Raw genomic sequence first — 22,100 nt, forward strand, 5'->3', positions numbered from 1 at the left:
GAGGAATTATAGACCAGTCAGCCTGACCTCAATACCTGGAAAGATCACAGAGCAAGTCCCCAGAGTCTACTGTGAAGCACCAAGAGAAGAACATGATGATCAGGAACAGCCAGCATGAATTCAGTAAGAGCAAGTCATATCTGACCAACCTGGTTCCCTTCTCGGATAAGGTGACAGGTTCTATGGATGGGCAAGAGCTGTGGATGGAATATACCTTGACTTCAGCAAGGCTTTTGACACTGTCTCACATGACATCCTCATTAACAAGCTAAAGAAATACAGGATAGAAAAAATATAATACGATGGCCTAAATGACTGGTTGCCCATTTGAATCCAGGTCAGACTAATAGGAAATATTCAAAAGTTATAACAGTTTGACAGCTGTCCAGTGAGTTTTTAGAGTTAGGACTTGGTATGTCAGCTCCTTAGGTACAAAGAGCAACTTGGGATCTTATTATAGTTTCTCATAATCAGAAATCATTACAGATGGTACTGACTGGCACTCTTATTGACAAGGTAGCCAAATTATTCTCACTGTTACCATACCTAGAATATAGGCTAACAGTTTCTTACATTTTTCAGCCTGGCTTCTAAATGTACTCTAATCAACAACTAGGAAATGCAGTAAGTAGTAGTGTGGTTTGCTTGTAAGTTCAATAATGTCAGTCAGTGTTTTGAAAAGGACTGAACAGCCTACAGGAAAAATCTTACCCAATAATTGGCTTTGAGGAAACATGCTGTTCATAATGAGCACAAGGGGAGATGTTCTTTAACCAAAGAACCTTTTTGTTTCCTTAGAGAAAAATGTTAAGGGAGGAGAAGAGAAGAGGAGGAGAAGAGAAATTATTCAAAAATTGCTTTAAAAAAGAAAAAAGAAAAAAAAAGATTTTTTTTTCAAACACGTGTATGAAAAACCGTGTTAAAAATTTATGAGTTTCATGCCAAGAAAGATACTGTAGCTTTCCAAAAGAAAGCAATAAAATATTGAACTATTGAACTGTTGATGTGTTGGCTTCAGAGCTCTTTTAAACGCACTTTGAAGAGCTGAATAATATGTAGTTGTCTTCCCAAACTACTTGAGGATTTGCATCAAATTAATTGTTTATTTCAGGGCTTTCTGTATGGAATTGGTATGGTTATTTTTAACCAACGTCTTTTTTAACATCCTCACATTTAGGCCATGAACAGGTCTTTGCCAAATGTCATTTTGGGTGGATATGGCACAACTTCTACAGCTGGAGGGAAACCTATGGAAATTGTTGGAACACATACTGAAATTGGAGTAGACCAAGCTATTGAAATGATAAAAGAAGCTAACTCCATCATCATTACCCCAGGTAAGAGTTCAGATATTTTTTTATAGAATTACTCAGTAATAGGCTTTTGAGGCTGATTCAGATACTGCATAATGCTCTGCTTAGTTCTTCCTTGCCAATTACTTTGATCGATCCATTATCACATCCACTTGAGACTTACTGTCACAGTATTAAAAGTGATTAATAGCTTTGTCCCCTGCTGTTTCATTTCATGTTAACCATCCACTGTCCTTATAGTTTTTACCATTGATTAGTATTCTTCAACCATTTCTCAGCTTCCTGCTTATTCATTTCTGTGCCTTCTTCCAAACATCTTTCCAAGTTTGGGAGAAGCTTCTTCCTAAGCATACCTACAGAATGGCCATAAGGTACTTTTGAACATCTGATTTTGCCCTGTCACTGACAGGGAATCTAGTTGACTATATATTCCCCAGACATGGCCAAGCCTCACTTTGAATCTTCTAGTCCTCTGGTTCTAGCCTTTATATTTGTCCTTAGGCCACAAACGTCTTGGGGCAGAGATTATATCCTTTTGACCATTTGGAAGATGCCTGTTAATATCCACTGCAACAAGATTTATTATTGAAATGAGGTAGGATCCATGAAACAGGGTTATTGTGCTAGATACTGTACAGGTAAATAAGAAAAAGATCATCGCTGGCCTAGAGCTTTAAATCAAGACTAGACCAGAGAGGACAGGTGGATGCAGCAAATGGATGGAACAGTATTATGAAGTGTTCTGATCAAGGGAAGATGGAGTTACTATTTTCATATAAATTAAATGTATGGACTGTTGGGAAATAGAATTATTGCATGGACAGCATTGGTGATACTTGGAGAAAACTGAGAAACTAGACATTTGGGAGTATTTATATATCATGAAGTCTCAGAATTTGGGAATATCATAATATGCAGACAACCCAGCACCTATTTTAGAGCTCTTTTAGTTGAGAATTATTTACTACCTTTTTGGGACACAAGTTTTTTGTTAATACACATTTATAAAATGCATTAGCTATCTTGTGGCTTACTACAATGAAAGCAAAAGGCAGATCTGACATATTAAGCCCACTATACATGGCGCCTGCAGATATAAGATGAGTAGGGAACAGAGATTTCCTTAGTACAACCAAAATAAAAGTTCTACCCAATGAAAACATTTGTTAAAATAGGAAAATCAAGCTAGATGGTAGCATAATTTACATCCCATAGGTCTTTAATGCTCCAGAGTGATTTGTTGTTATGTTCCACAAAATTCTTTACAAAGCCATTTGGGAATGTAGCTCCATCTCAGTTTCACATCTGTGGAGATAGGGCCAAACACAACTAGTTGTATACCATTAACACTTCACTGAATTCTGTGCATTTACTCTATATTACCTGGTCTGAAATGAAATCAGATTAAGACCCCAAAGGAGGTCCTCATTTTATAAAACAGCAACCAGTCTAGGTTTTGTTGGACTGTCTGTCTCTTCAGCTTTAAAAATGTTGATGTGGCAGAGGGCCCTAAGGGAAGATGAAACAGGATGCCAAATGCATCAAAATTCACATACTGTTCTGAATAGGAGACCGCACTCCCTTGTGGAAAAGGGGCATGCAATTATTAGTTACTACACTTACTTCAGTGATTGAACTTTTCCTCATTAATACGTATAAAAGTAAAACAATATCTGACTATTCATTTTCCTAAAATAAACCCATTCCAGAAGACTTCAGTAAGAACAGCAGGGCCTGGGCCATTATTTGGCAGATACTAATTCATTTAAAATATGAAACAATACCCAAAAAATTCAGTGTCACAAAGTCAGAGGCATATCTTAACTCTGTAGATGTAAGTGGAAGTGGAAAATATTTATGGAGATCGTGAAGCACTTGGTCTTTACTTATCTCATGTATCCATGGGACACCGTGTCCATTGGGTTTGGACATGCCAGATCAGCATTCTGCTTTCATTACAGTAAACCACAAAATGTTTGTGTATTTTATGAATGTATGTTAACCAAAGGCTTTGGTCCCAAACATGTAGGAAAAACCCTTAACTAAAATAGCTCTTTTGCACTGTATTGCCTGCATGGGTTGAACATTATCTGGCCAACCAATCTACTTGGCAGTTCAGCTGGAATCTGAGGTTAGGCACTGGGCTCATTCCTCCTCTCTGTGGATTGCAGAGGTTAGAAATATTGCACCCACCTACTATTGCAATCAAACAAACCTTGCTAATTGAACAGTTGGCTGGCTTCAGACACAGCTGCATCTGGCCTGTCTTAGCCAGATGGATAGGTCATCCTGATGAGGGGCCTCTGAGAGCAGAAGGGATAACATGGAGAAAAAGGAAACTGTCAAAGTACCCTCTACCAAACAGGTTGTTTTAAGTAACAATAGTGGTTTAAAGAATAACACAAAGTGCCATTTTTGGTTTTGTTTTCCAGTCACATTTAAAAATCCAGTGTTGAATTCTCAGTCCTAGATATTTGTGGCTGGTCAAGATATTTATATTCTTCTCAGGAGATTAAAGAAATGTTTGTTACGGGTCTTGGAGTCTTTATTTGGAACAGCATTGTGAATTCAGAGTAGAACGCTGCAGAGTATTAAAAAACACTTGATTCTTTCTAATCAGGGTTTGGGGAGTTTGGTGATTTGTGTTTTCGATTTTCACTCACTTAACCGCCTGCTTTGGATTTGTTGCTGTGTAGGACCATGATATATGACGGTGGTAATTTTTTCCCTTAATAAATCATATGTTTTGTGCCTAGCGAAAATCATAACAACTGGCAGGATCTCGGCAAGATCCTGGTGTGCATTTGTACTGAGACCAGCTCAGGCTGGGGAAGAAAGGCAAAAATTGGCTTCATGCCACTTCATGACCTTCCCCTCTTCTCCTAAAGCTGCCAGCTGTTGGACAACAGCTCCCAGGGGCCATTCTGACAGCTGGGGATCTGTTGGCTTTGGGGACACTCTGTTTTATGCTCTTTAATTGCCTTTGCCCTGACTGCTTTTCATAACACATGGGCATGCTCTTCTGGCTTTATCTCCTGGATTCATAGCTGTTTTGTACCAATAGACTGAACAGCTGAAAATCTGTCTAGTGCTTAGAGCAGGGGCTGGAAATCTCAAAGTTCAGTTCCTGTCTCATACAGTCATTTGATGAGTGTTTGTGAGCAAGTGTCTTAACCTCTCTGTGATTTTAATTTCTCCATAGGCCAAAAGAGGGTAGATCACACTTCCTTTTAAGAGGTGGCAGGAGGGTTAAAATCTGGTTCAGTTTTGGAAAATGATTGATGGCACCACAGGGTCTCACACATACTGACTCTTAAAGATATCTCATCAAATCTCCTCAGTCTGCTTATTTAAAACAATTTTTGTCTGACTGGAAGGACTGCAAACTCAGCCTGGAAAATCAGGAGGCACCTTTCCTTCCTGTTCTTCATCACCAGTAAAACATGGAGCTACACTGGTATATATAGTAGGATTTGGGGAAATAGCCCAACTAAGAGGACCAGATCTTTGACTTTGTTCCCTTGGCACCAAGTTGACATGAATCCAAAAGTTCTGCCCTGGACAGAGAGATGCTTGGGTGAGACTGACCTACTGCTGCAGCTCCTTCCTGATTCCCTTTCTGTTGTCTGGTGTATGTGGAAAGATGTGGGGAGAGAGAGCCTACTTGTCCTGCTCTCTCTGTCTGCCATGGCAGCCCCTTGGATTGAAACCGGTTAGCAAACTGCATAGCGAGACCAGTCCGCTGCAAAAATTTACAAAGGAGACAAAACCATTTTTAAAAGCATCTTCCTAATCCCAACAGAATAAAACCTCCATCTCAAATTGTGCAGGGCTATAGGATTGTGTTACTACATGTTTGTTAATGATATTACAGAGATACAGTTGCTTCCTTATCACCTATGAATAAATTACTTCTTTTATTCAACTCCCTTCTCATAAAATTCATTCCCATAATTGTCTTTGAATTGGAATGTCGTTTTTATTCTCTTCCAGATCTTCAAATGAAAGAATAGTGTTGTAGGCAGAGCTGGCTATTGTTTTTCCACTTCAGTTTACAGAGAAGCCTATATTAAGTAATGTCCTTGTCTTTAGCGACCACATTAAAGTATCCGTTTGCAGTTTAATTTGACCTTGAGTGACCCATGTGTCACCTCCATCAGGCAGTTGAGACCTCGATAGTAACTGGGGTTCTGAATTTCATTAATGCAGAAAAATACAGAACTGTATACTGGTCTTTGAGGATTGATGCGTTTTTTTTAAATAACACTGAAATGTTTTGATTGCTTAGGCTGGGGTCTTTGTGCAGCCAAGGCCCAGTATCCTATTGCTGACATGGTGAAAATGCTTAATGAACAAGGAAAGAATGCCAGGTAAGTTGCATATATTTGTCCTGATCCTCAGCTAGTTGAATTGGTGTAACTACTGATTTCAGAGGGGCCAGCCTTTAATTTCAGGTGAGTTATGCTGACTCTATCACTTCAGTGGGTCTGGCCTACTATGGGCCCTTGTACATGTTATGGGTTTTTTTCCCACATTGTCTCAATCTGTCTCCCTTAAAGTGACATGATGGGTGTCAATATATGCCATCACTGTTACAGGTGACCGGTCAAAAATCTCCAAATTGCTCCATGCACTGTTCAAAGTTAAATATAATAGAGGGGCACCATGTAACAATTCAAGTCTTCTGACTCTTAGTACTAAATTACAGCAGGGGGCACTAAACTACAGAATGTGATATATGCAGATCAGCAACATTAATAGTTTTATTAATTGACATATTTTACATAAGTGGAATTTCAGTACTTTCATTACTGACATGTATGTGACATGTACACATAAGATTTTTTTTGTCCACAATGGGACAATTTTCTACAATCAACCCAAAATACATCAGAGGTGATCTAAGTTGCCACAGTCTGGGACAGTTTGACATGACAAAACCTCATGCACATGTGCATGATGATGCCATTATGCTAGCCAAATGGTGATTTTGCATCACATTTCATCATGTGTATGTGAGCAAATTGTCATGTGTACAAGTGCCCTGTGTTTCTATTTAAATTGGCCAGTTAGTGACTATGTTAAACTTGTGGTGTATAAAACATTAAAAATGGTGGCAGAAAATAAGTAGGAAATTTATAGCATATTTCCATTATATAGTTACATTGTATATAATGTATTATTCAGTATAAGAGCTCAATTTTTAAACTGGAACATCTGGGTAAGGTGCCAAACCACTGCATTTAGGCACTGTAATAGCCTCTTAGATCCTCAAATGTGCCAATGATTGTTTTAAGAATTAGTTTATCTTTGATATAGGTAAATACTAGGCCTGTGTGAAGCAGCTAGTATTCGCTCCAGATTTGGATTCAGCCGATGCAGGGAACAGTGATTCGATTTGATAATTTGAATCGCTGTCCCAAATCAGGCAGGCCCATCTCCCCCAGTTCAGCAATATCTGCCCTGCTCACCCCAGCTCCTGGCACTTTTTAAAAAAAAGCCCTGACTCAGCAGGTGTTGCTGGGTGGGGGGGATCCCTGCTGCCCCTCACTGCCCCATGCAGCATGGGGGGCAGCCCCCCCAGCCCCACCATGGCTGCCCTGCCTGCCATGGCTCTGGTCCTATAAGAAAAAACCCCCTGAGAAAACCCCAGACTCACCATTCCTGCCTGGCGGGGAGCAATCCCTGCTGCCCCACGCTGTATGGGGGGCTCTTCCATGAGCCCCCCAAAGACCCAAGACTGCTGCAGGAGCAGTGAGTCCCAGGGCTTTTCTCCATTATTTTTTTTTTTGCTTAAAGGGCTGGAACCATGGCAGGCAGGGCAACCATGGGGGCTGGGGGAGTGGGGGATTGTGCAGCATGGGGCAGTGGGGGGCAGTGGGGATTGCCCCCCCACTGGGCAGCACCTGGTGAGTACTGGGACTTTTCTTTAATGGGCCAGGAGCTGGGGTGGGTGGGGCAGTTATGGGGAGGCTGGGGGGGCAGTCAGGGGCCCTAGGGGAACAGGCAGGGGGTGGGGCCTGGCAGGGGGCCCCCCATGATCCCCTCTCCCACCTCTAGTACTTACCAGCTTGGAGTCGGCTGCAGCTCCCTGCTGCAGCCACCGGGGACTGCCTGAATTATCAAAGCTCTTCAAATCTTTTCCAAAGATTTGGAGTGCTTGGAGTCGATTTGGACCTTTTAATTGGTCCCCTGATTTGATTCAGATTCAGAGATTTGGACACTGATTCGGGCTGAATCTCCTCCGAATCGAATCACCACCTGAAGCTTTGCACAGCCCTAGAAAATCCAGGATGGGAATTTTAAAAGCACTGAAGTGATTTGGGAGTATAAGTTACATGGGGAAAAACCAGTATCTTTATCCGTATTCCTCAGGGAATCATCTATGCAAGAAGCCTGATAGCAGTAAACACTGTGAGTGCATCTACATGTGCAATTAATGCAAAGGGATAAACTTCAGAGCTGTTTCAGCTGAAGTGGACTGCTCCTGGGTGCAGCATCTACACATGTGCCCAGGACAGCAGCACTTTGAGCTGGGGTGGAGCAGGCCCAGGCTGGCAGCAGCATCAGGAAGTCAGCTCTGGACTCTGGGTGACAGTATTGGGTGGCAGAGGGGCTGGCTGGGGCACAAGAGTGCTGAACGTGCAGAGCCGTGCGGCTAGGAGGCAGGCAGGAGTCTGGCCCCCTGCTGCCTGGGCTGACTGGGTGCAACTTATGCCCAGGTCAGTGTTTACACATGCGTTTCTCTGCAGTCACCTCTGCCATAAGATAGTATTGTCGCTAATAGTACTGTCTTATGGTGGAGTTAATTAAATGTGTGCCCTAATACTGGCACACATGTAAGCAGTGACACTTTACTGTGGAGCTAGCTAGTCTACTCTGCAGTGAAGTGCATGTGTAGATGCATCCTGTATGAATATGATCCTAGCACAGAGAGAATCCAATCTTCTATAGCATTCATTTAAGAAGGTCATGAATGTTGAGCAGCTTTGGGAATTCAGGCATTCTTTTCCTTCTTCTTTGAAAATAATATTAACTGCTGCAGTTCTTATGCCAGGTTTTTTGAGAAGTTGTTTTGTGCCCAGGAATGGCTTATTCTGAAGTGCATATTTAGAATATACACCAGGAAGCCATCTTTGCATTAGAAAATAGAAATAATCCTCATCCTTTTGTAAATTTTTAAATGGTATTTTGTTGCCTGCAGATCTAACCCTATTCTTGTGCTTATACATATACTGTGTGCCTATGATACATGGTATTCATGAGTGGTTTAGATTCTGTGGTTTGGATTATGTGTAAAACAAAATCATCTAATAACATGCCATTGACTACATAAATAACTTCTAACCAACAAGATGCTGATTCTTCAAGGCATTGTAGTTCATCTTTTTTCTCACTCTCAAATACTGATTACAGAAATTTACTTTAGAAGTTCTTTCCCAATTTGCAGTTCCATTACCAGTATTCTTTAGCTCCTTCTTTACATCTGGTTCAGGTATATGAATATTGGAACCAGACTGCTTCCACATGCTTAGTGTTGCTGACATTCATCACTCGGTATTTATTAGTCCAGCATGACTTGGATGCAAAGCTGTCATTCCTTGCTTTCTTGGTTTCTAGGTTTGGCATCCATCCTGTAGCAGGCCGGATGCCAGGACAGCTGAATGTGCTGCTGGCAGAAGCTGGTGTACCTTATGATGTTGTATTAGAAATGGATGAGATCAATGAAGATTTTCCAGGTAAGGGATGAATCAGCAATAGCTTGTTGTAGTTTTAAATCATTCTAAATATTGTAATTTAATCTTCCATTTTTTAAGTAGGTCAAATAACACTCATTTTGGCCCAAATGGCAGTTTGGTAGGTAATGATTTATGGTGATGCTTTTTGAAGACCAGTATTGAGACTAGAAAAGGCTAAACGTTTGTCTGATTGATATAAAAGACTTAGTATATTTCTGATATTCATGCATAATAATATAGCAAGTAATATTTTGCCAATCTGCACAAAATAGATTTTCACCAAATTAACACCCATATTCTGTCAGTGTTAATGGTATAAAGAAAGGCAACGATACTATTTTGAATATTGGACAAACACACATTCTGAAATTTAAAGCTCCCATTTTACCATTGACATTAATGAGAGTAGAGATCAGGCAAGGTTGTATGTTTGAAGGCCTCGTCACTAGTTATATTTCTGTATATGGAGTATTGTGTTGTTATAGGTTACCAACTCTTTTTGCCTCAATCATTTTTTAATTTATAGTTTTATAAGGCCATTATAGCATTTTTGATTTTCTGATACTCCACAGTGATTAGGAATAATCAGATGCCTTCCCTCTTCCCCCAACCCCAGGCATATAGAAAAAGAATGGGCTATGAATAGTATAATTACTTATATTCTCTATTAGTGTGGTATTAATATTTTTTTATTCCTGTTGACATTGTTGAAAGTGCAATTTTAGTGAAGATGCAGCAATCCTACTAAATGAATAGGACAGCACTGTAAAAAAAAGGGAGGGAGAACAACTTCTGAAGTTAAAGATCAAAGTTAGCACAAAACCAAATGAGTATAATTTGCAACAGGGGAAATTCAAGTCGGACATTTGAAATAACTTTTTCACTCTCAAGGGCTAAGTACAGACAGTCAAAAAGTCTGAGGCTGAATCGATTCAGTCTTTGCAGTTTAGTCTAAACTGGACAGATTAAATTGAAATGGAAGTGAACAGACATTTACCTTTGATTCAGGAAATGCAGCCACATGCCTGCAGTGGCTCAGGCCAGAAGCCGGAGGTACTAGAGCACAGCTCTCTGGCTGTGTGTTCACTTCCTCTTCCTGCTGCCCATGAGGTCCCTGGGATTTGCAGTCCAAAATCAGAGCAGAAGGACTCTGCAGAGTCGCTTGTCATCACTTCCTATTCCTGCTTTCAGGTGCCTCTGGGATTTATAGTTCACAGTTGCAGCCGGCAGTAAGTTTGAGCAGGGGAAGGGGTGTTTAACCCTCCTCCCCAGCTCCAGACCCTGGGGTTTACCTGTGGGGGGCAGTCCCCCCCACATAGACTGGGCTCCATTTCCAGCTGGGCTTGCACTCCCCCTTGTCAGCCAGCCCTCACTGTTCCAGTTAGGAAGCAGAGGGGTGGGGCCAGCCCTGCTCTCTGGAGCAGATAGCAGAGCCCAGCTCAGCCCAGAGCTGAAAAGCATGCTGGGATGCTAGGGGACTCTGTTTTAACTTGAACCAGGAAGGGGACATAAACTGGTTTGACCCAAATCAGTTAAGTCTGATAAACCTGGTTGAATGTAGTATCTCAAACTGGTTTCAACCATTTTCAAACTGGTTTATGTACACTTAACATCTGTTCTGTGACAGGTTTAAACCAGTTTTTGATCACTTAAACCAGTTTATATGTAACTTCTGTCCGTAGCCAAAGTGGTTAAGCCCTGGAATAGGCTGCCAAGAGAGGTTATAGAATCGCCATTGTTGGAAGTTTTTAAGAGCAAGTTAGACAATTGCTTGGCTGGGATGGCTTAGTCGAGGGTGATCTGGCTTTGAGCAGGAGGCTTGACTAGATGACCTCCTGAGGTCTCTTCCAGCTCTACCTTTCTATTAGTCTATTAACTGGTGACAAATAAATTTAGGTTGGAAATTGGAAGTAGTTTTCTGATGAAGAGGAGGTGGTCCTGAAACAGTCTTCTAGTAGAAATAGTGGAAGTCACTTAAATTTTTAATCTGGAACCTGATATGGTCATGAAAGGGATGTTTTGATTGCCTTGAACAGCAGGCAAGTGGACTCAGTGATCAAGGATGTCTCTACCAGTTCTTTGTTCAAGGAAACTTTCTTTGAGTTCACTGAAGCTTGGGGCAGGGAGATGTAAAATTGTAGCACTAGGCCATTAAATTCTAGGTCAGGGAGGATTCATTATGTGGGAGGGCTCTAGTAAATTTTTCTACTTTGCTCCATGGTATTGCCAACAATATTTTTTTTTTGTTTCCTCAGTGTTAAAGGGGGAGTAGAGATTCCACTGCCAGCTAGAGAAAGTGGTGTTTGATGACTCTGACTTGCCCATATGGCAGTGTTTTGTGGCCATGCAGTGGATTCATAGATCACAGTGTTGAACAAGCTCATTCCTCTGTGTGTCTTTATAAGAAAGCAAACTGACGTCACATCCATGAATTAGCTGCTTAACCTTGCCAGAATGCTGCTCTAGTAGAGCTCCACAGTAAAACAATGCTAGACATTTTTAAAGACATCTGTGACAGGAGGCAGCAAGTGGAGTTCAAAAGGAAGAGATGAAAGGAAGGGAAAGAATATTTTCAGAGTGAGATCTGTGTGTTGCTCAGAAGTAAGGGCGGGGGGAGCTCTGACTCCCTCTTGGGATTCTGGTGGTCATGTAAGCCACCTGCTTGCAACTTACTGGAGCAGTTATTTACCCCAGGTTCCAACTTCTCTCTGGCAGAATGATACAAAACAACGATACATTTCATTACAGATAATCTGTGCTGTGATTAATTGGTCTCAAAATGTGACAACTATCACTGATGCTGTAGTCAGCCTCTCGTGTGTTTCAGCTGCCCCAGGCCATTTGCATACAAAGGTGAATGGTAAGGGTGATGGTTAGACAATACTTTATTGGTTATTTTGGACATCAGAGGGACATGATTTCACCCCAGGCCATCAGCAGAATAGCAACTATACTATTCTGAAGTACTGTATTGGTAGTCAGGGAGTTAGACACCCTATGGACCAAACCAGCCAGCAGTGAATTGTAGGAGTAGTCTTAGCAGCACAAAATTAGACGTAGCTTTTGAACAGTTATTCTTTTGACGAATTCCTTGAATTCCAATTATAGCCAGTATAACAAGGTTAATTGCAAAGACATTACCATCTTCAGAATTTAATTACTGTTAGTAATTTTAGCCTGCTGTTTAGTAAGCAACTATACTTTTATAATTAACAGTCATCCTAAGTAGTATTTAATTAAATACGTCTTTAGAGGCCCAGTTCCCCCAAGCTCAGTCTGGCTTCTGTGTTTTACAACTCCTAAATGCGCATGTCACATTTTTCCTAAGTTAGTGCTTCAGTAAATAATACCAGTGCTCTCAACCAGAAGACTAGGTTCTGGTCTGGTTTATACTAGTGGTAAATCCAGAAAAAATCTTTTGTCATTAGAACTCAGTATTCTGGATTGCACCATGCAATCATAAGCAGACTGCATCTTAAGGTTTGCCAGAAATTATTTGCTAATCAAGGTCCCAACTGTGTCATCCTAACCCATATTGTGGAATCATTTGAATTACTTGCAGTGTTAGACCCTGATCCCACAATAGACTGCATATGGGCAGAACACAGTTCACAGGCAGAGCCTGGGACTGGTGTGTTATAGACGATGCAGAACTGGGCCTTGGTGAATGGTGTTGAAATAAAATACATGTTAAAGTACGATGGAAGTACTTCTTGAATTCCACACATGTACTCTATTTGGAGACCTCACAGGAGGTTTGCATAAGACTCCTCCTGCTAAACCTTAGGAGTATTTACTCGCATGGTATCTTATACAGAGAATACACAGAAATATTGTAATAGTTTTCATTAGCACAAGTATCTGCCAAGATTTGATTTTGGGTTTGACAAACAGATGGGCCTTATTTTTTTCATTTAGATGAAACAACAAACTGCCATTGTTTAATGTACAATTGATTAATGTGTTTTGGTCCTGCCATGATAAAAGAAAGGCAGCTTCTTCAAGTGATAAATCATACATCTTGTAATCTGTTTTTTTGTGCCTCAGAAACAGACTTGGCTCTGGTCATTGGTGCAAATGACACGGTGAACTCTTCAGCCCAGGAAGATCCCAATTCTATTATTGCCGGCATGCCAGTCTTAGAGGTCTGGAAAGCTAAGCAGGTACATAAAGACAAATAAACTGACTTAATTCTCTATAATACTAGTATATGCTTTTGAAATATTTCTTGGTCTGTCAGAAAAAATGTCATCAGGTACTAAAGGCAAGTATGACATTTTTTTATAGAATACCTGTCAAGTAGAAAGTGCATATCTGTACCTGCTAGTACTCATACAAGAAAGGCTCAGCTCTGCAGCCTGCTGGAATAGGAAATCCACAGCGCTTTCCATAGAACTGTCCGTAGAACAAGCAGCTGTTTGTAAATGCTGACTTCGCAGGGGTGCCCTGTCCCACTCTTGACTGAAACGGATCAGATTTTTCTTGGTGATTCTCACGGGTAGAGAATTGGTTCACAGCTTATAAAATACTTAAATGCCATTTTATGTTTCATGGATTTTACTTTTTAAAATATAGAATGAGTCAAAATATGTTCATGTCCCTATGCAAGAGGCAAGGATTTTTGAGGGTGATATTTCCTGGAACATCATGGTTATAACTTCACTTTGGCACTACCATTACCTGTCCCTCTGCTGGTGTTCCAAATCTTCCTGCAGAACTGTACTCCCACAAGACTGTGCATTTATCTTTGAACACGATTCAAGTTAAACAAGTTTTTGCAGTGTTTGATAGCTTTAATGTTAAGTGGCAGTGGAATGTTGGCTCTGTCTGTATCAGAATCTTGTGCCTGTTTGTGAACCAAGTGCTTTTCATTTTTGGCTGATTGTCATTATGGCCAGGAACAGACATTAAACTTTTCCTGGTGTAAGTGGTTGGAAACAGGTCTATACCTGTAAAAGAACAGAAGTTTGGCACGCACAACCAGTCTATGCCTGTAACAGAACAGAAGTTCAACACACATGGGCTGGTTTAAAAATGGCAGAACCCAGTCTAAGATTTGTCACCCCACCCCCCACCAAAGGGTGAACATGTGTTCTGTTTGCTACCAGTCTAAACCATGCTGCTTACAGAAATCCATGCAACTTAGATGGATTCTGCCTCGGGCTTTTTGAATGTCTAAATGTATACTTTCCTCACAGTGTGTTCCTAATGGCCGTTGGTAATGCCATGTTATGGTAAAAGATGTATATGGCTTGAACAAGAGGAGTCACGTATATATTCTTCCTTGTTTGTCACTTCCCTGCTCACAAACAGGGAAGAATTGGTGGGTAATGTAGTAAGTGAATGGCAACTTGGGCAGCAGTGACCATGAGATGATTGAGTTTAGGATCCTAAGGAAAGGAAAGAGAGCAGCACAGTAGGGACCTTGGATTTCAGAAAAGCAAACTTTGACTCCCTCAAGGAAATCATGGGCAGGATCCCCTGGGAGGCCAGACTGAGGGGAAGAGGAGTCCAGGAATGCTGGATGTACTTACTGACAGTGCAAAAACAAACCATCACAATGCGCAGGAAGACTAGTAAGTATGGCAGAAGACCAGCTTGGCTTAGCAGGGAACTCTTCAGTACGCTAAATCACAAAAAGGAAGCTTATAAGAAGTGGAAACTTGGACAAACAACTCGGGAGGAGTATAAGGGTATTGCTCAGGCATGCAGGGATGAAGTCAGGAAGGCCAAAGCACAATTGGAGTTGCAGCTAGCAAGAGATGTAAAGGGTAACAAGAAGGGTTTCTATAAGTATGTTACTGACAAGAAGAGGATCTGGGAAAGTGTGGGTCCCTTGCTGAATGGGGGAAGCAACCTAGTGATGGATGATGCAAAAAAGACGGAAGTGCTTAATGTCTTTTTCACCTCAGTCTTCACAGGCAAGGTCAGCACCCAGACTGCTGCACTGGGCATCACAGTTTGGGGAGGAGGTGAGCAGCCATTTGTGGTGGGAAAAAAAAATTAGGAACATGTGCAAGTCCATAGGGCTGGACAGGATGCACCCAAGAGTGCTGAGGGAGTTAGCAATGTGATTGCAGAGCCACTGGTCATCATATTTGAAAACTCATAGTAGTTGGGAGAGGTCCCATACGCTTGGAAAAAGGCAAATATAGTGTCCATCTTTAAGAAAGGGAAAAAGGAGGATCCAGGGAACTACAGACTAGTCAGCCTCACCTCAGTCACTGGAAAAATCATGAAGCAAGTCCCCAAGAAATCTAAGCACTTGGAGAAGGTGATTGGGAACAGTCAGCATTAGGGCTGTGCAAAACAGCACCATTTTGTTTTGACTTTTGTTTCACCATTTTGAAGGGACAGTGCTTCGTTTAATCATTTCATTTCATTTCATTTTGTTTGAAAGCACTGTTCTGTTTTGTTTCATCAAAACTGTTTTGCTGTTTTGATGCATCTCAACATTTTGCCCACAGGCTATAATCATGAAAATGCCTAAAACTTGTTCATTTCTTGCCTGATATGGATGAACCTTGCAGGGATGGTAACCCTTTCTGAGGGCATGAAGCCTGCCACATTTCAAGGAGATAGGTGTAGAGGTTTCTTGGAAACTACACCTCAAACTGTTCAAAGCAAAATTCCTGACACTTAGCAGCAGCAGCAGCGGCAGCCTCCTCTCATCTGGCACGCAGATCTGGGGGTTCGCACCCCTGGGAGGGCTGTGGGGCTGTGCCAGACATCTTCTGGGGGTGCAAGCCCCTGGATCTGTGTGCTGGATGAGAAGAGGCTGCCTCTGCCTCCTGGAACTGGCAGCAACATTAATCTTCCTCGGCGGCAGCTTCCTCTCAGCTAGTGTGCAGATCCAGGGGCCTGCATTCCCCAGAGCAGTCCAACACAGCCCCGCAGCCCTCCTGCGGGTACGGGCCCCAGATCTGTGCGCCGGATGAGAGGAGGCTGCTGCTGCTGCTGCTGCTGCTGCCGCCGCCGCCTGGGACCAGCACTGAAGCTAAGTAAGCCTGGCTTTGAAACTCAGAACATTTTGAAACTTTCAAAACATTTTGAGTGCCCTCATTTCATTTCAAAGCTGTTTTGAAGCCTTTTGTTTCATTTTGATTTCGCTGTTTCAAGCTTGAAACATGTGGAAGCAGCTTCAAAACAAAACACCTGGCGAAATTTCACACAGCCCTAGTCAATATGGATTCACCAAGGGCAAGTCATTCATGACCAACCTGATTGCCTTCTGTGATGAGGTGACTGGCTCTACAGATGCAGAGAGACCAATGAATGTGGCATGTTGATTTTAGCAACAGGGATATAGGTTGTAGCTGTGTTGGTCTAAGGACATAGGCAGACAAAGTTCTTTGGGTAAATCTGATATCTTTTATTAGACTAAATCAAATAGTTGGAAAAAGTTCTTCTTTGCAAGCTTTTGGGTACAAACACCCTTCATCAGGCTGAGGACGCATCTGCAGTTGGTGTGTGCTCTTCCTGGGTGGAATGAATAGAAAAGAAGCCAGAGGCTGGTATGCATGCAAGAAAGCCAGTCAGTGCAGATGTAAATTGAGGAGTCAGTTAGTGAGTGACAGGTTTGAGCAGTGGGGAGGGGAATGAATGTAGCTGGTAAATAGTGGAAAGGTGCCTGGGGAATCAGATGATTGGCAGATAATAATAGGTGGATTTATAACACATTATAACTTGCCTAACATCCGACTTCCCTGGTACCTCTCCACTGTTTACCACCTACATTTATTCCCCTCCTTCTCCCTCCCCCCCAACCTGTCTTGCACCCACTAACTCCTCAGTTTACATCTTTACTGACTGGCTTTCTCGCATACATACCAGCCTCTGGCTTCTTTACTATTCATTCCACCCAGGAACAGCACATGCATCATCTGCAGAGCTTCCTCAGCCTGACAAATGGTATTTGTACCTGGAAGCTTGCAAAGAAGAATTTTTCCAACTATTTGAGTTGGTTTAATAAAAGTTATCAGATTTACCCAAATTACCTTGCCTGTCTATTGACTTTAGCAAGGCTTTTAATACTGTCTTCCACAACTTTCTTACAGGCAAGCTAAGGAAGTACAGTTTGGATGATTGCACTGTAAGGTGGACAGAAACTGGCTGGATCATTAGGCTCAGAGGATAGTAATCAATGGCATGATGTCTAGTTGGCAGCCAGTATCAAGTGGAGTTGCTCCAGTGGTCAGTCCTGGGGACGTTTTTGTTCAATATCTTCATCAGCAACCTGGAAGATGGCATGCTGTGCATCCTCAGCAAGTTTGCAGATGACACCAAGCTGGGGGCAGGTCTCTTCCAACCCTAATTTTCTTTGATTCTATAAGCAGCCAGTGTGATGCACATGAAACCTTCTGTGCAGTTGTCACAAGCAGTGTTGTCAAGGGAATCTGTGTGGGTCAAAGCACTTGTCCATTTAGGCAGCCTTTCACCTTTCCAAGCTACTTTATTGTACCAAAAGGCTGCTTGAAAGGGGTGCAGGGCTTGCCTTTTTCAGTAGACCGTATATACAGCCATGCACTGAAAGTTTCTGAAATGAAAAAAGCAGGATTGAAGCAGGAAAATGACAGAGAATCTTCAAAAGTATTTGCAGGATAGTTATTCTGGTAAATCCCCAAAAGTAGGATTAAACTACTTTACCAGATCAAAGTCCATATCTAGCAAGAGAACTCTAGGCAACTTAACTATGTCGATGTTAGGATTTTTGCCAGGATATCAGTTATGGATGTGATTTTAGTACACCCCTAACTGATATAGCTTATGGAAAATCCTGCAGATGGAGAGGGACAAGACTGAGGTGCCTATGTACTACTAAGATCTTAAGACCTGATATACTGGCTATGTACCACTTGCCCCTGTTGAAGGAAAAGAAGATTTGTCTATATGTTTAAATACAGTACCTCATTCTGCAGTGCTGATTTCTTTTCCAGGGAAAACCACAAGTTGAGGTGCGTGACATTTTTCAGTTGTATATATTCACTAAAACAGGCAGATTCATGTTGACCAAAACTATTTATGAATTCATGCCAAATTCAGCAAAAGTTTGATCGAGAAAAATAAAGGAAAATATTTTGAAAAGTCAAAACATTTGGTTGATTATTGTTATGCAGGAACAACATTTTAGGACTAAATATACCTAAACTTAATTTAATTAAAAAACCACAAGCCCAAGAATGAAATTAAACTTTTTGTTTGATCCACAAAGCAATATTTTTTGGGTCTGGCAAGAAAGCTGAAAAACTTTTTTTAAAAAAGTTCTGCCAGATAACTGAAAATTCAGTTGTTCATACAGTTGTACCTGAAAGGCTCCTAACTTGCTTAATATTACTCTCCAGAGTAAATGGCACAGGTTTCAGCAAATACTGTAGTAAAGAAAATACTTCAGACTTCAAGGTAGAATTTAGGGTGTGTGAAGATGTCAGCAAATGTCTGATAGGTACATCCATAATAAAAAGTACCAATTTTACAATTCTACTTTTAATCTATTGGATAAGTATAACCAATTCCATGTGTAAATCACCTAAAGTAATTACAGTAAAATCCAAATCCTCACGTTCTCAAAAGTTCTAAAGCTCTTGAAGCCATAAAACGGGTACATACTTAGATATGAACCGATGTGGACATGTAACATAATTAGAGATTATATAAAAACTATGTAATGGGGGGCGGGGGTGAAGATGGCACCAAGTGTGAGGCAAGCAGATGGTCTGAATTACAAACAACCTCTGAAACAGCAAAATGTGGAGCCTGACTTGGGGGAACATCAGGATCTCAGCGTTACTTTGAGTTAATAATATTGTGCATCATATGCACAGAATGTGTTCCCACAGAGTAAAGCTCTTGTTCTGACCTTGATTGCCATGGTAGGAATATACTGTAAAACTAAGCATTGCCCATTCAGTAGTCAGTTTCATAAGATATGTGACATTATCTGTATGCAGTAATGCTAAAATGAAGAAAATAAATGAGGAATTTTTAAATTATTGGACTATGCAGTCTGAAGGAAAACGTTCTAAAAGTCTGTCTGTATAATGCTTCACTGTTGGTGGGTTTAGTTAGATAAGAGGAAATATATGTTTAACTTTGTATATTTCACATTCACAAAAATGCATACCAAGCATCTGGTGCTAGACTTTACCTTTATCATAAAATAAGACAGTTTATCAAATATTGCATTATATCATGCACAGCATGGATTATAATTTAATGAGGTTGCAGTGATTTTCAGTTTGTGCTTGGATCATTTCAGATTTCAAAAGACAAATAAAATTGGCCTGATCAGTGTTTGGATAGATTTTTAAAGGAAGTGGATTACATGGTGTAATTCAGTAGGTAGTCCTCTTTCAAACTGCATCCAATTCTGGGCTCCACAATTGAAAAAGGATGTGGAGAAGCTTGAGAGAGTCCAGAGGAGAGCCACGTGCATGATCAGAGGCCTTATGAAGAGAGGCTGAGAGTCATGGGACTTTTCAGCCTGGAAAAGCGCAGGCTCGGCGGGACCTGGTGGCTGCCTATAAGTATATAAGGGGTGTACATCAGGATTTGGGAGAACGCTTGTTCACCAGAGCACCCCAAGGGATGACAAGGTCAAATGGTCACAAACTCCTCCAAGACCATTTTAGGCTGGATGTAAGGAAGAACTTCTTTACTGTCTGAGCCCCCAAGGCCTGGAACAGATTGCTGCCAGAGGTGGTGCAAGCACCTACTCTGGACTTCTTTAAGAGACATTTGGATGTTTATCTTGCTGGGATCCTTTGACCCCAGCTGACTTCCTGCCCCTTGGGCAGGGGCCTGGACTCGATGATCTTCTGAGGTTCCTTCCAGCCCTAATGTCTATGAAATCTATGAAACCAATCTACAGAATCTGTGATGTATTGTGATGCTGATGACACTGCTTGAGGTATTCACAGTTGACTAGGTGATATATAATGACACAATTCCCATTCGTTTTAATAGGAGATGCATGACTAAATCCTTTGTCAACTTTAAAAAAATCCAACCTATGACAATTACATGAAACTGAGGTCTGAGCCTAAATATATTCATTAACACACCCATGAGCAATTTTCTGTTGTACACTTATTAGTACAGCCAGCTCTTCACTCACTTTTTAGATGTCCAGCTTTTTAGAAGCTACTACTGTCTATCAAGAAGATAGATGTAGTTTTAAATAAATTTTCATGACAGTTTACTTGTTTAAACAATGTTGTGATTTTTCAGAATAGAAGGTGGTACACACATGTAAAGTGATTTCTGTTGGGTATGTGCATTTACTACATCTGCAGTACAGTTTTTTATAGTATGTTTAATGTTTTGCTTTTAAAAATGTTTTTAACTATAGTCTTTATAACCACATTAAGTTTTTTTCTTTCATGCTATTTTTTTCAGGTTATTGTCATGAAACGTACACTGGGAGTTGGGTATGCAGCCGTGGATAACCCTATTTTTTACAAACCTAACACTTCAATGCTGCTTGGAGATGCAAAGAAAACATGTGATGCTTTGCAAGGCAAGATTAGGGAAATGTATTATACTCATTAACAATGTTATTTAGACTTGTAAAAAGGAACAAAATATCATTTGTATTTTTCAGTATAGTTTGGAGGCACATCCAGCACCTTATTTATATAGAACCATTTAAAAAATAAAAGGGCATCCAAACTTAACAAATTAGCTGGTAAACTGACTGCTGGTTTGTGTGCCTTAGCAGACACAAATGTATGTCTTTACATTTAATAAAAAATACTTTTGCTCTATATCCACTGCAGATTATTTCTCCCATATGGCAAGCCCAGATACAGCACTTCAATTGCTATGGCTTCTTTTTAGATTTAAAGAGAAACAATAGTGGAAAACCTTTGGTTTGTCCTGCTGCTATAATAAGAAGATTAGGTGGTGCAAACCTATTATCTGTAATTGCATAAATGTTAGGATTTAGATAGTTATGTCCAAAATGATGCTATATATAGGAATTATATAGTGGTGGCAGTTGCAGAAAGCAGCACTCAGAATATGAAACTGGTAATGAAACAATAGATTTCTAGGAAGTAAAAGAACTGCTCTCTGTGAAAATTAATTCATCAAGGACAAGCATAGATACATTATTATACATCTATTATATACAGGCAGTGGAAATCAGATTTAGATGGCTTCAAAATGTGCATAAGATGCCTGTAATTTTGACAGATGTTTTCCGAGAAACCATTATCTTGCAAGATGCTATTTTATAAAGTACAAAAGCAGATATAATGGAAATTTATATCAGGCGCCTCTTAGAAATATGTGACTAAGATCATCAGGCCAACACACCGTTTTCTTTCAACCTACGCACTTTTCCTTTTGTTCTTTTCTTGACTAGCTATCTGTCCAGCTCTAGCACCACCAAGGGTCTAATGCTAATCTTCAAAGCCTTCCGTGTATTTTTGTCTGGCTTCCTTGGGCCCACTGGCAGACGTTACCATTAAGATTTGATTAATCTGCTGAATCACACCATAAATAGTAATGCTGCCATATGTTAAAGGAATTAATGGTGCTACAAAATGGGAAGCCAGCCACAAAGATATGTAAAGTTTTTGTAGCTGGCTTCCATCATGCCTTAAAACAACTGTGGCCAGGTAACCTGAGCTGTGGCAAGGCTCCAGAGCAGTCCCGGGGCTGGGACTGTGTCAGCTGTGTCCCAGACCCCTGGTCTGTCCCTGTACTGGCAAATAGTAATGGTGCTCTTAACATCTGATCCCAAAATCACATATCCTGCCACTAGTCCTTTCTCTGATATTTACTTCTGTAGCTGTGAGTAACAGTCTGTCACAACTGAGCCCAAAAGAAAATTTTTTGTGGCTTGGAATTTTTCTTTGCAGACTTCTGACTGTGACATTCCCTCCTACCCAAGAGCAGGGACAGAGGATCTACATAGAGATGCAGATGCATTTTTAAAAGAAGGAAAATGCAACATGAGATCTATGGTGAAGCTGCAAACAGAACCCAGATGTATTGGTATGAAGTGCCTGCTCTGTCCAGTAGCCTATGATGAAGTATGAACCTA

General features: G+C 40.9%; 1 protein-coding gene across 1 annotated transcript in view; it reads left to right on the forward strand.

Moving 5' to 3' along the window:
• The window catches only part of LOC109288582 (NAD(P) transhydrogenase, mitochondrial-like), a 137,640-nt gene extending 116,395 nt beyond the window's left edge, over positions 1-21,245 (forward strand). The window contains exons 18-22 of the mRNA XM_019504156.1: positions 1,178-1,337; positions 5,602-5,683; positions 8,934-9,052; positions 13,100-13,215; positions 20,447-21,245. Coding sequence (XP_019359701.1) covers positions 1,178-1,337; positions 5,602-5,683; positions 8,934-9,052; positions 13,100-13,215; positions 20,447-20,599 — 630 coding nt within the window. The 3' untranslated portion in view covers positions 20,600-21,245. The remainder of the gene's footprint in view (positions 1-1,177; positions 1,338-5,601; positions 5,684-8,933; positions 9,053-13,099; positions 13,216-20,446) is intronic.
• Positions 21,246-22,100: the final 855 nt, after the last annotated feature.

The sequence above is a fragment of the Gavialis gangeticus genome, unplaced genomic scaffold (genome assembly GCF_001723915.1).
Source record: "Gavialis gangeticus isolate Ggan-Ray unplaced genomic scaffold, GavGan_comp1, whole genome shotgun sequence".
Classification (NCBI taxonomy): Eukaryota; Metazoa; Chordata; order Crocodylia; family Gavialidae; genus Gavialis; species Gavialis gangeticus.